Here is a 14007-nt window from a genome sequence, read left to right on the forward strand (position 1 = left end):
TAATCAGCTAAAAAATTTTGTTACATCAAATAATATAAACAATGTTATATATATATTTTAAAAATTATTATTTCATATTTTATACATAATGTGTTTATTATTGGGTATTTTGAAAATTATATTTAAATATTCATTCATTCTAAGAAATCCGTGCAATCACGGGGTTTATACCAGTAGTGTCATAAATTATTGGAAATTTACAGCGATTATTAGCAGCTCTTAGCGTAATGATACCTGCCTCACAAAAAAAGATCTCTACAGATGAGAATTACAGTACAAAGTAATTGGATTTGAGTGGGAAAAACACCTCTTGAGACTAATGACATGAACTTGCTTTAAGGTTAAAAAAAATAAGCCCCAAGTTGTCTCTAAAGCAAATTCTGTAAAATTCTGATAGCTAAGTAAACGGGACATATGAAACTGGCCATCTATTTTGCTTGAGGGTGTGAAGCAATGAAATTAACTGCCATTTCGATAGAGTTGATCTTGTCTGCTTCATTGTCTGGGATCTCAAAGCAAAATTCTTCTTCAAGAGCCATCACAACTTCAACAGAATCCAAACTATCTAGCCCAAGATCATTCTGGAAGTGTGCTTTGGGGGTAACCTGAAGATAAAAACAAAATAGAGCAAAAATATGAGCACATAGCAAACCCATCTCACAACTTACATCTAGCTAATGGTAGGGGTGAAAGAACCTTATTAAGGGCTAAAATCAATTTGAACGTAATTTGAAATCAAATGGCAAGATGATTGGCGATTACAGCTTATGTCAACAACAATAATAGCGCTAAAGCGTTGCTACCAACATTACGTGCTCTTATGTCAGGGTATGGAAATAAAAAAGATGAAAATACGTTAGCTTTATCCCTCAATGGTAATAATGTCCAATTAAATGATACTAGTATGCATCCTGAGTCCAGAAAAGTACTCTAAAAATCCTTTTGCTACTCCAAAATGTTAATAATACACTCGTTCCTCCACAAGTAATTATTGAAGACTAACTTGGCATCCTTGGTGTCAAAACAGCATAAAGAGGTGCATTTTAATCTTTTGTGTCAAAAGCAGCCTGTAGAGGCAACAGTAAGCAAGATAACTGTTATAAAAATAATGCCATACAAATGTTGTTGACAAATGGAGTATAAGAACAAAAACTCCTGTGCATGTACAAAAATATAGGTCTCCCGTGCCTAAGATATACTCTCATTGAGAATAACAAAACATATTTCTCCCTCACCCTCTCTTATACTAAAAAATCATGTTCCCCACCAAGAGGCATTAAAATTCATGTGCACTTTATATTTACGTGAAGTTGGAGATAATGATTACTACTAAGGGTCAATTAAAAACAACTTTTTATCACCAACAAGGGTATGATTAAGGACATCAAACCCCAAACATTACTTAGCTGATGAGAGCCACTTAATGGTATTAGGATATGGGGTAATAGAATGTTTGCCACTCTCTTTCAAATGACCAAATCAAGATTAATAAAATACCAGAGAATGTCCAATATTGGATATGTTAGGGGAAGACCTAAATGTACAAATCACACAACAATCACAGAATCACATGTTGTCACTAGTTACAATGTTCCACAAACAATAGGATACATATCCCTAAAAGCTTTATCCTATGATTATGGTAAATACGGACATTGAAAGTTTCTAGTCTCGTATCCATGATATCCTTACTAAACAGATAGGCAGCTTAAATCCCCCCCCCCCCCTCTCTCTCTCTCTCTCTCTCTCTCTAACCCTCCTAAAAAAGGAAAACTAGGATCTACTTCTGGTTGAAAATGACTTTCTTCATTTGTAAATTGTAATATAAATATCTTAAGTTATGGTACCATTAAACTGTCCCATGTACCCTATCATCTTTCCTTAATCTAAAAACTTATTAGCTCTAGAGGGCAACCAAATGTGAAAAGGAAGTGCTACATTCTATCAAACTCCACAAAAGATACATTCCTCACCCCTAATGGCAGAAACAACCAATAAAACTCAAACATGTATAGGAGTATGAATCCACAATCAGAAGCAAATACTATTATATTCGACATCAAAGCCAAAAGAAGATATCAAATAACCTATCCATGAGACAATCTTAATATCAAACAAGGATAACTTCATTATTGGTTGAAAATTAAAATTAGGTTTGTTGCTAGACAGACCCATCGATAATAAATGCCACAATTCCAAAATCACATAAAAAGTAAGACTATTATAAAAAGACTAGCAAACCAGATGGACATTCAAGGGATTCAACTTAACAAAAACAAAGAAGAAATTTCGCTTTCCTATTTCCACTTCCCAAAATGACCCTTTTGTAGTATGTGTGTGTGTGGGGGGGGGTGGAGTTGACGATAACATTGTTTATGTAACTTATGCTAGCAACCAAGAGCCCACCTGAGCTAACAGCAAAATTTCAAATATGTGTATATTCCTCTTTGTCCATTCTAGATGGAGCCAAATATTCATCATTCTTTGGTTTCAAATTAAGATTAAATATACTTAAATAACTTACTGAATCAAGTGTGCTTATTTAGATGACATTCACATCTAGGCATTAGCCATATAGTGGCACTGGGGTTAGGAATGTTGTGTTGCATTCCTCATTAATTCCAGAGTACGCTAAAAATAGTTCAATAAGCATACTTAACATTAATAAGGAGAAAAAGGTACTTCTCATTTAGTTTCCCAAAGTGCATCCCTCCTGACATAGCTTGAGCTAATCATGAACAAATGAGATCTTTAATATGTTTGACATTTGTTTCAAGATCAAACATATTCTATCAATACTTAATATACTTAAGCAAAACATTCAAGTTCCACGTGTCACCACAACATTAATTTTTTTCCAGCCTAAATTACAAGTGAATATTTTTTCAAATCTACACCGAATAGGTCAATCAAACAAGAATAGTTTGACAAAAGTAAACTATCAAATGTCTTAGACACCAAGCAATAACTATATTACAAAATAATAATAAATTTTTGAAAAAATTATCCATAATTGGCATCACATTCAAACTAGTATCACACTATAAACAGGGTTCAAGATAACAAGTGGGCCCCTAGAGGCTAGCATCACTTATAGTAGACCAAATAATTCATGGACTAAACAAATTGAAAGCCAAAATAACCGATGGAAAGGATACCAGTTTTTAAAAGATCAATTTTTGCTTCTTATTTAATTTGAGTTTAAACAACAACCATAAAAAAAAACAATCAAGTAATCACTCCATCCATTTCAATGCACCTTAATTCCTTTTGGGAAGTTCTTTAAAAATTGTACCATTTCCTCGATTAACAATTATCAAGTCATCAATAACTACAATGCTCATGTCGTCTATGAAACCATTTTAGTAAGTCTTTTTCTCTCTACAACTATTTAAGCCTTTAGTTACATTATTAACATCGTCAAGAGATACTTCATTAATTATTTTACATACTCAAAAAAATGGTGTGATTATTTAAGTAATTGATACAAAACCTTCTCTAATAGTCAATATAATAGTGAAACTAATTTTAGTAATCAACGAAATCTCATTTTATTCCCCACTGTTTGGAAAGATTGCAAGGTTGAACTCCTCAAAATCAACAAAACTTGAGTACATACTCCATCCATCCCTTTATAATTTGCTCCAGTTCAAATATCTATTTAGAATCTTGTTCAAAAGTATGAAAAACTCAAAAAGACAAAAGGCATGCATGGGCATAAGTTGAAAAAAAAAACCCTACATTTGTACCTGTACACTGTCATTAGTTCAAGTATCAAACTTTAACTCATTCAAACAGCCTTCCCAACTCACTAATAATAGGCCAGTTCCGAAAGATCAGTTCCTCTTCCTCCTCCTAATTTCATTACATTCAAACTAACCATCCATATAAATGCTTAAAACCCACATTAATATCAATAACACTAACACTTTTCTAATTATCTAATGATCATTAGAATCCCTATTTCAGTAATCTATGACCATCACGTTTCCTCGAAAATCATCAAGAAAACTAATGACGATACAAAACATTCATAATTCTAGCACTTTTCTATTCAAACAATTCTAATTACCATTACAATCTCCAACTCAGTAGTCAGTCTCAATGAACATCACATTTCCTCGAAAAACAATAAGAAAATTATGACGAAGCAAAACACTCATAATTTAGCACTTTTCTATTTATATAATTCTAATTACCATTACAATACCCCACTCAGTAGTCAGTCAGAATGAAAATATCATTTCCTCGAAATCAACAATATTAACGACGAAACTAAATACTCATTGTTCTACCACCAGCTAGTCAAATAACATTACCAAACTGTTGAATTCAACTATCTCACACAAACAAACTAGAGATTCAGTGACTATTAATCAATTAAATGAAATATCAAAATCGAAAAGTCAAAACGAAATCAAGAAATTGAGAGAATAAGAGAAAATAAACCTTGGAAGGGTCAACTTTCTGAAAGTTTTTAATGACATTGATGACACGATCAGTGACGTCGGACTTGTCGAGGAAAGAACCTCGAACCTCGTCGCAATAATGGCGGCGAGTGAGTAAAGAGTTTAAGGAAGATGAAATCGAAAATGAAGAGTTAGGGTTTTGGGAGTGTGGACTAACCGCCACCCTAATGTGTTTCAATACTGCATTGCGAAGAGCAGCCATTGTTGAGGGATGAGAAAGAAAGAGGGGGAAGAAGATATGGAGATGCAACAAAAGAAAGTTCTGGAGTGTTTATCCTGTCCCTCTTCAAACAAGGTACAATGCGTGGGATTTAAGGAAGGAAATGAGAATTTGTCTAAGAAAATATATTCAAATTTTTATTTGTATAAAGGAATGGAAATAGAAAATAGGAATAGGAAATGGTTAAAGTTTGAGAGAAAAAATGTTTTGAAGGAATGTGAGTAATTTAGTTGAGACTTTTATTTTTATTTTTTTCTAAGTTCTTCACATGTTAAATAAGGAATAAGACTTTTTATCTTTATAGTCTCATTTTTAAGTTTTACAAGTCTTATTTTCTAATGCCAAACACCCTCTAAAGTAATCTCTTATAGTTGTAGAGTGATCAATATTTATGCTATTAGAGTGATTATTTATAATTTTAAATTGATTAATTAGAAAAATGAGTTAATTATATGAGTTATTTTCATGATAAGACGGTCTAATGCAAGACGTGCGAGTTATTTTTGTGTAGGGTCTAAAATGGATTTAGTTTACTCTTCTTATGCTTCCATATACTTAATTACACTCTCAAACTACCACTTCTTAAATTAGGTGTGTTGGATACAAGAAAAGAAAGGAATTTGGAAGGACGAATAATCTCTTATTTAGATAATAAAAATGTGAATGAAGAGATTTAGAGTAAAGGATTTTAAAAGATAAGATGAATAATTTTTGTTAATGTTTCAACTTCTCTAATGTTGGAAAGAATTGGAAGAAATCTAATCTCTCTTCGTTTTGCTCCCTTTTCCTATGAGACCGTCTCATAGTAAGACGATCTCAAACACATAAGCTAAAAGTTTTTATTACTGAACTATTTAACCAAAAATATGAGATATATCTCATGGTGAGACCGTCTTATACAAGAATTTGTGATTTCTTTTTTATTCATATCCCTTCTCTTTCTCTATGTAGCTGTTCAAAATTGTTATAAAAATATGGTGTTAAGGTTAGTGCACCCTAACATAATGTAATGAAAATACTCAAATAATTTTATACAAATGGGGGAAAATGGTATAATATGTTGTGATTGATGTAACCACACAATGAATGCATTGTCATGTGGATTTATTTATCCCTTGCAATAGTACTACATTTGTTCCTTTTCCCTTTCCTTGTGCTATATATATGTGTAAGGTAGTGTAGTATTGAGTTACAACAGATAATGAAATACAAGAGAAACGGATATAAGTTTATCTCTTATACTATTTTTTTCCTTATATTCTCCCTACCTTTTAACACGTTATCAGCACCATTTTTTGCTCTCAAACCCAAGAAGGTAACTTTTTTTTTAGTCAAAACATTATAACATTTTTAGCTACAATATGGACCAACAATCAAATGGTATCAATATTATTATCCAAGGTGTTACTAACACCGTTCTATACTTTATCCTTGAAGAAAATTGTATATCTGTTACTACCAACCCAGCTAATAGTGATCCAAACCAATTGCGAAGACATAATCCAAATAATACCCATATAAATGAAAACTCAATGCCAAGTCCCAATAATACAGCTAATCCACCAGCACAACCACCTACTAATCAGCCACCCCAATCTACTGATAACCCACCAGTCCAACCTATTAATGATCCTACAGTCCCACAAGAAAATAATAAAAGAAAAAATGACGACAGCGAAGAAACTAGTAACAAACGTTTTCAGACTATTAACCCATAAAATAATTTATTTTAATAATGTCATTTAATCTTTATGTTCGTTTTTACTTTTTCAGCCGCCTATATGGACTGGCTAATATTATTTTGTAGTGACCGCCTTTATGGACTGGTTAATTTAGTATTGTTATCGTCTTTATGGACGGTTTTATCTCTATTTATCTGATCATGTCATCATATTATGTCATCATATGCATTTGGTTATTTTAGTCTATAAATTATATAATCACTTAATAAACTCATAAAATTTTGATTTCACCTTCAAATAATAATAAATAACGATTTTATTTGATTCTATTTTATTTAACATTATAATAATAAATTGTCTTAATTTACCTATAACACAGATTATTAGCAGACATGACCACATTATTTCTACACAACATAAAATCCTTTTCTAATTGTAAAAATATCACCCTGGGATGAATGCCAGAGTGGTCCGAAAATTATAATTTAAGTAAATCGTCAAGGGTTCGATTCTAAAAAAAATAATAATAATAAATAATGATAATATAATAATAATAATAATAATAATAATAATAAAATTTACCTTTTTACCCCCTATAAATAGGGACTTCTACCGTCACAAACTCACACACACCACTCACACCTTATCCCAAACACAATAAATAATTTATTTTTTCCTTCATCTTCTTCTTCCTTCAACCATCCATGGCAAACAATACATCTACAAACACCCACATTAATCCAATTGCCGACAATATAAGTAAAATACTAGACGCATTCCTTATCATTATGGGTTTAATTGTATTACTCGTAGCATTAATGCTCTACCTAATTATCCAAAAATAAATTATAAATCTTGCATTTGTTTAGCAATATGTATTTATTTTTTTTGTTTGTTTTATTATCTATTAATACTATCTATTTCATTTTTATTTATAATTATATTGTACTTATTATGTTTGAGATATTAAATCAGGGGGAGATAAGACTAATATGCTTTAATATCTCTGATGATACACAAAATCATTAAATAACCTTGTCATTTTCTCAATTGTAGAAAATAATGGCTGATCTCAAAAAGAGAGAATTCAATGCCCTGGAATTAACAGGAAACAATTTTATACAATGGGCTTCAGATATCAAATTATATCTAAAAGGAAAAAGTTTACTATGCACAATAATTGAACTTAATCCCACCGACAAAGGAAAGGGTATTGAAAGAGATCCCATAAAAATTGAGGAAGAAAAGGCAAAAGCTACATCAATTTTGAGACATCATTTAACCGACAGTCTCAAACATGAATGCACCAATTATGAGGACCCAAAATTACTTTGGGAAGAGCTAAATGAAAGATTTGGCCATAATAAAAGTGTACTTCTCCCAAAGGCCATCGATGAATGGCGAGAGTTAAGATTTCAAGATTTCAAATCAATCAGTGATTATAATTCAGCCCTTCATCTGATAAAATCAAAATTAGTCTATTGTGGACAAATAATAACAGATGAAGAAATGATAGAAAAAACATTATCAACCTTTCACGTAAATAGTATTTTGTTACAACAACAATATCGTGAAAGGCATTTCAAGAAATATCATGAATTGCTGAAAACACTTCTTGTTGCGGAGCAAAATAATGAACTATTATTGAAAAATCACAACAGCAGACCTGTTGGGACTATGCCCTTTAATGAGACAAATATGATTGAGAGGAATGTGCGCCATCGAGGTCGTGGGAACTATTTTATAAGAGGCAGAGGTCGTGGAAAATATCACGAAAAGAGCGGCATGAATACTTTCGAACAAGGAAATTTCTATGGTCGTAGTCGTGGTCGTGGTCATGGACCTAGTCGTGGCCATGGACGTAGCCACGTTTATGAAAGAAATATATTTCCCCCCGAAATGATAACTTTAAACAAGTCCAGAATACAAAAGCACATGTAATAGATGTGGCATGACTGGACATTGGGGGCGAACTTATCGTACCGCCAAACATTTAGTGGATTTATATCAAGCTTCCCAGAAAAACAAAGGAAAAGGGGCAGAAGCAAATTTTGTAAATGAAGCAAGTACATCTGGGCCCACCTTAGATGTCTCCGATTTCTTTACTGAGGATGTGAACCTCCACAAACTTGATCTCCAAGAAGAAGATAATTACATCTTTTGAGATGACTAGATGCATTTTCTGTTTATCTAACTTGTTTTTCATTTGATAAGTTGTAATTCTCTACTTATGTTTTTGTATTGAGTATTCTAGCTTTATATTAATAATATAAATTTTTTTTTTCTTCTTCTCTTGTCTTAGAAAAGGAAATGTCAGTAATTGGATCAACATTTCATTGCCTCCTGGACAGTGGAGCAACACATACGATATTGAAAAATCGAGAATATTTTTCAAACCTAACATTGCTTGAGGCAAATGTTAATACCATATCAGGAACAGCAAAATTAATCGAAGGCATTGGAAAAGCATGCATCATACTCCCTATGGGGACAAAATTAGAAATAAATGATGCACTATACTCGAGTAAATCTCGAAGAAATCTTATCAGTTTCAAGGCAATAAGACAAAATGGTTACTATATGGAAACCAAAAGTATAAATGAAAAAGAATTCTTATACCTTACAGCAGAAAGAAATAGAACGAAAATTATCCTTGAAAGGATGCCAGCATATTCATCGGGGTTGTATCTCACCCATATACGCCCGATTGAAATAAATATGATAAGATTAGACAATAAGGAGCTATTCACTTTATGGCATGACCGCTTAGGTCATCCTGGCACTGGGATGATGTATAAAATAATAGAAAATTCAGTCGGACATCCACTAAGAAATATTAAGATTCCCCAGTCGAATGAGTTCTTATGCACCTTTTGTTCTCTTGGAAAATTTATTACTAGACCATCAGTAAATATGATTGTTACTAAATCTTCTATATTTCTTGAAAGAATTCAAGGAGATATATGTGGACCAATTAATCCACCATGTGGACCTTTTAGGTACTTCATCGTCTTAATAGATGCTTCCACAAGATGGTCACATGTAAGCCTTCTATCAAGTAGAAACAATGCATTTGCGAAACTACTTGCACAAATCATCAAATTGAAAAATCATTTTCTTGATTATACAATAAAAAGTATTAGATTGGACAATGCCGGCGAATTCACATCTCAAACTTTTCATGATTATTGCATGTCAATTGGAATTAAAGTGGAACACCCTGTGCCACATGTTCACACACAAAAGGGTCTTGCTGAATCCTTAATTAAGAGATTGCAATTAATTGCAAGACCACTGCTAATGAAATCAAAATTACCATCATCGGCCTGGGGTTATGCAATATTACATGCAGCATCATTGATTAGGCTAAGACCTACAGCTTATCATAAATATTCGCCAATGCAATTAGTAGCTGGTCATGAACCAAATATTTCACATTTGAAACTCTTTGGATACGCTGTATATGTGCCCATCGCTCCCCCTCAACGTACAAAAATGGGTCCACAAAGAAGAATGGGAATATATGTCGGTTTTGAATCACCATCAATCATTCGATATCTTAAACCATTAACTGGTGATCAGTTTCAAGCTAAATTTGCTGATTGCCACTTTAATGAGACAATATTCCCATCCTTAGGGGGAGAGAATGTGGACTTACAGAAAAGAAATATGGAACTTATTTGGAAAGCAACACCTTTAGAATATTTAGACCCAAAAACAAAATCATGTGAACAAGAAGTACAACGAATTGTTCATCTACAAAGTGTTGCTAACCAATTACCTGATGTATTCACAGATACTAAGAGAGTTATAAAATTACATATACCAGCAGCAAATACTCCAGCTCGAATAGAAATTCCTGATGAAAAAGCAAAAAGTGATGAAATTGTTGTGCAAAGAAAGCGTGGAAGACACTTGGTTCAAAAGATTTAAAACCAAGAAAATTGAGAAAACTAGAAGGTGCACAAAATAACATTCAAAATGAAAATGAAAATAAAGGAGAAAATCAAGACATCTCCGATAATGAAAAGGATGAAAATTATGAAATCTCAATAAATTATATTTTCTCCAAGAAAAAATGGAATCGAAAAGGGATCATTCCAAATGAATCCTTTGCTTATTCCGTAGCTATTGAAATAATAAATGATGAAAATGATCTTGAGCAAATATTTAAATGAATGCAGAAAAAGACCTGATTGGCTAAGATGGAAAGAAGCAATTGAGGCAGAATTAAAATCACTAGAAAAAAGGGAAGTTTTTGGGCAAATTTTACAAACTCCAAAAGGCATAAAACCCGTAGGCTTCAAATGGGTATTTGTAAAAAAAAAAGAAATGAGAAAAATGAAATTGTTAGATACAAGGCAAGACTTGTAGCTCAAGGTTTTTCTCAAATGCCAGGAGTTGATTATGAAGAAACCTATTCCCCAATAGTTGATGCAACCACACTCAGATTTTTGGTAAGTTTAACAGTTTCTCAAAGCCTACACATGAGATTGATGGATGTCGTAACTGCGTATTTATACGGGTCACTCGACACAGACATCTATACGAAGGTCCCTGAAGGACTAAACTTACCAAAAAAGAATGTACCTAGAGAGATGTTTTCTATAAAATTAAAGAAATCATTGTATGGATTAAAGCAATCTGGGCGAATATGGTATAATCATTTGAGTGAATATCTTATGAAAGCAGGATTCAAAAACAACCAAATTAGACCATGTGTATTCATCAAACGATCTCAAGTCGGTTTCGTAATAATTGCTGTGTATGTAGATGACTTAAATCTGATTGGAACCCCAAGAGAAATTGAGGTAACAACTAAATAATTGAAATTTAATAGGAGGTTGAATACTCTCTAGAGGGGGGGTGAATAGAGAGTTTGGGCTCTTAAAACTTTTCTGGCAGTTTGTCTCAAGAGTTTGAGGAGTCTGTCAAAACTGTCTTCTGAAACAGCTTTGAGCTAATTCGTAAACACTAATCGTATGTGCGGAAAATAAACTTTAAAGAATAACACACGATATGTTAATGAGGTTCGGTTCTAACCAACCTACTCCCCGCCAATGGGTTCTCTTTCAACCCGTAGGATTTCAACGCCTTTTATTAATCCGACTTTAATACAACCAAGAAGATCTCACTATCTCCTCTCACCACGTTCTTCCCCTTGAAGAACCGTATTACAAGTCCCTTTAATAAAAGTAAAATCCCAAATCTCACAATAGAGATTCACAAGTTGAACACTTTAAAAAGTATTCTTGATTAGGCGTATTAAACTTAATCTAACTCTTTTTGAACTCTTAAGCCTATTACAAATGTAAGAGTTAGATGAACTAAGAATTACAACTCTTTAAACACTTAGAGAATTTCTAAATCTTAAGTCAAGAGAGAAAGTTGTAAGAAGAGGTGCATCTTAGTTCTGGAATGAAGCCTCATATATATAGTGTTACGCCTCAACACATCTTCAAAAACAAGAAGGCTCCTATCCGTTATTTTCTGTTGACCTGGTCATTCAGCGCCTGACTTCAAGATCTTGAGGTTATCTTCAGACTGACGTGTACTGACAGCTTAATAATAATTTCGTCATTGTGTTTGTAATTGTCCAATGCTATGCTGCCACGTTAGTTCTTATACAAGATAATGAATAATAAGCACAAACCAGATTTATCAACATTTAAATAACCATTTAAATTAATTCCTATTTTTTAGCATCGTTAATTTCTATTTTTAGTATAAATTCAAATCTCATCCAAATAATAGAAAATCTAGATCTTGCATAATTATTAAATATAGCCGTATACAATTAATAATAAAACATGTGTACCTTGTACTATATTTTTTATATCAAATTAATTTTAACCACATATTTAAAATCAAGTTCAAATATAAAATATTTAAACGCTAATCAAAAACGTGTAGTAAAATATTCAAAACTTAATTTCAAATAATATCCAATGTTAATTTTAATGAACCTTGACCTATTAAAATATTTCAAATATAATTTCAAGGAACATTGACCTATTAAAATATTTCAAATATAATTACGAAACTAACCTGATTATAAACGTAATTATCTTCAAGACTTTGAAATATATTTCAGAACTTATAAAATCAACTTTAAAATAAACTTAAGTTCTTTAAGCATATTCCATTGACTCCGAACTTATATAAATCAAATGTATATCAAATATGATTTTAAACTTATTTAAACAATTAAATGTAATTACTTAATTTATTTGTTTAATCAATATGTGTTTTGAATTATCATCATTAAAGAGAATTAAGTCTTCAATCTCCTCTTATCATTTAAGAGAGTTGAGTCTTCAATAATTGATGAGAGAATTTGAAATGAAGGATTTAGGAAAAACTAAATTCTGTCTTGGTCTACAAATTGAACATTTGAAAAGTGGAATATTTGTCCACCAGAGCAATTATATTGAGAAAGTTTTGAAATGATTTTACATGGACAAGGCTCATCCACTAAGTTTCCCAATGGTAGTACGATCACTAAATATAAAAGATGACCCATTCCGCCCACAAGAAGAAGACGAAGAAATTTTAGGCCCGGAAGTGCCATACTTGAGTGCCATTGGTGCTTTAATGTACTTAGCAAATAATACAAGACCTGTTATAGCATTTTCTGTAAATTTATTAGCTAGGTATAGCAATGCACCAACAGAAAGACATTGGAATGGGATAAAACATCTATTTCGATACCTAAAGGGAACTGTAGACTTTGGATTATTTTTCCAGTCAGGAAATGATGCCATACTCACTGGATATGCTGATGCAGGGTATCAATCTGATCCACATACGGCCAAGTCACAAACTGGATATGTATTTACATATGCAGGAACCGTAATATCTTGGAAATCAACAAAACAAACTCTAACGGCTACATCATCAAATCATGCAGAACTGATAGCTTTATATGAAGCCAGCCGAGAGTGTGTATGGTTGAGATCCATGATCGGCCAACTCCAAAAGGATTGTGGCTTAAACGATACAACTAGGGCACCAACTACAGTTTATGAAGATAATGATGCATGTATCAACCAAGTCAGAGAAGGATACATCAGGGGAGACAGAACAAAACACTTGTCACCAAAATTATTCTTCGCACATGATCTACAAAGAGATAAAAAGATGAAAGTCCAAGAAATTCCATCCTGTGAAATATGCTCACTCCCGTCAAAGCAATTCGAGTATTTGGTACGCAAGATTGGGATGTGCCGATTTCGAGACATATGTTAACTTCAGGGGGAGAAATATGCTCACTGTACTCTTTTTTCCTTTGATCAGTTTTTTTTTTCCCACTGGGTTTTTCCTAATAAAGGTTTTTAATGAGACAGTTTTAGAATTATGAATGTCATAATAAAATTTTCACATATATGTAATGCATTCAAGGGGGAGTGTTGTGATTGATGTAACCACACATTGAATGTATTGTCATGTGGATTTATCTATCCCTTGCAATAGTACTACATTTGTTCCTTTTCCCTTTCTTTGTGCTATATATATGTGTAAGGTAGTGTAGTATTGAGTTACAACAAATAATGAAATACAAGAGAAACGGATATAAGTTTATCTCTTATATTACTTTTCTCCTTATATTTTCTCTACCTTTTAATATAATATATAT

General features: G+C 32.4%; 1 protein-coding gene across 1 annotated transcript; it reads right to left on the bottom strand.

Annotated features, from left to right (window-relative positions):
* Positions 1–144: 144 nt before the first annotated feature.
* LOC130817897 (acyl carrier protein 2, mitochondrial-like) lies at positions 145–4844 on the bottom strand. The gene is made up of 2 exons (XM_057683863.1): positions 4450–4844; positions 145–605 (listed from the first exon to the last, which is right to left on the bottom strand). Exons 1-2 carry the CDS (start codon positions 4669–4671, stop codon positions 429–431), a joined length of 399 nt encoding a protein of 132 aa, XP_057539846.1. The 5' UTR covers positions 4672–4844; the 3' UTR covers positions 145–428.
* Between the last annotated feature and the right edge of the window lie 9163 nt (positions 4845–14007).

Source organism: Amaranthus tricolor, chromosome 7, assembly GCF_026212465.1.
Source record: "Amaranthus tricolor cultivar Red isolate AtriRed21 chromosome 7, ASM2621246v1, whole genome shotgun sequence".
Classification (NCBI taxonomy): Eukaryota; Viridiplantae; Streptophyta; class Magnoliopsida; order Caryophyllales; family Amaranthaceae; genus Amaranthus; species Amaranthus tricolor.

Excerpts from the sequence above, each read along its gene's own strand:
- LOC130817897 (XM_057683863.1), bottom strand. The coding sequence starts at position 4,671 with ATGGCTGCTCTTCGCAATGCAGTATTGAAACACATTAGGGTGGCGGTT. Across the intron at positions 606-4,449 it reads AGAAAGTTGACCCTTCCAAG|GTTACCCCCAAAGCACACTT; the intron begins GTTTATTTTCTC and ends TTTTATCTTCAG.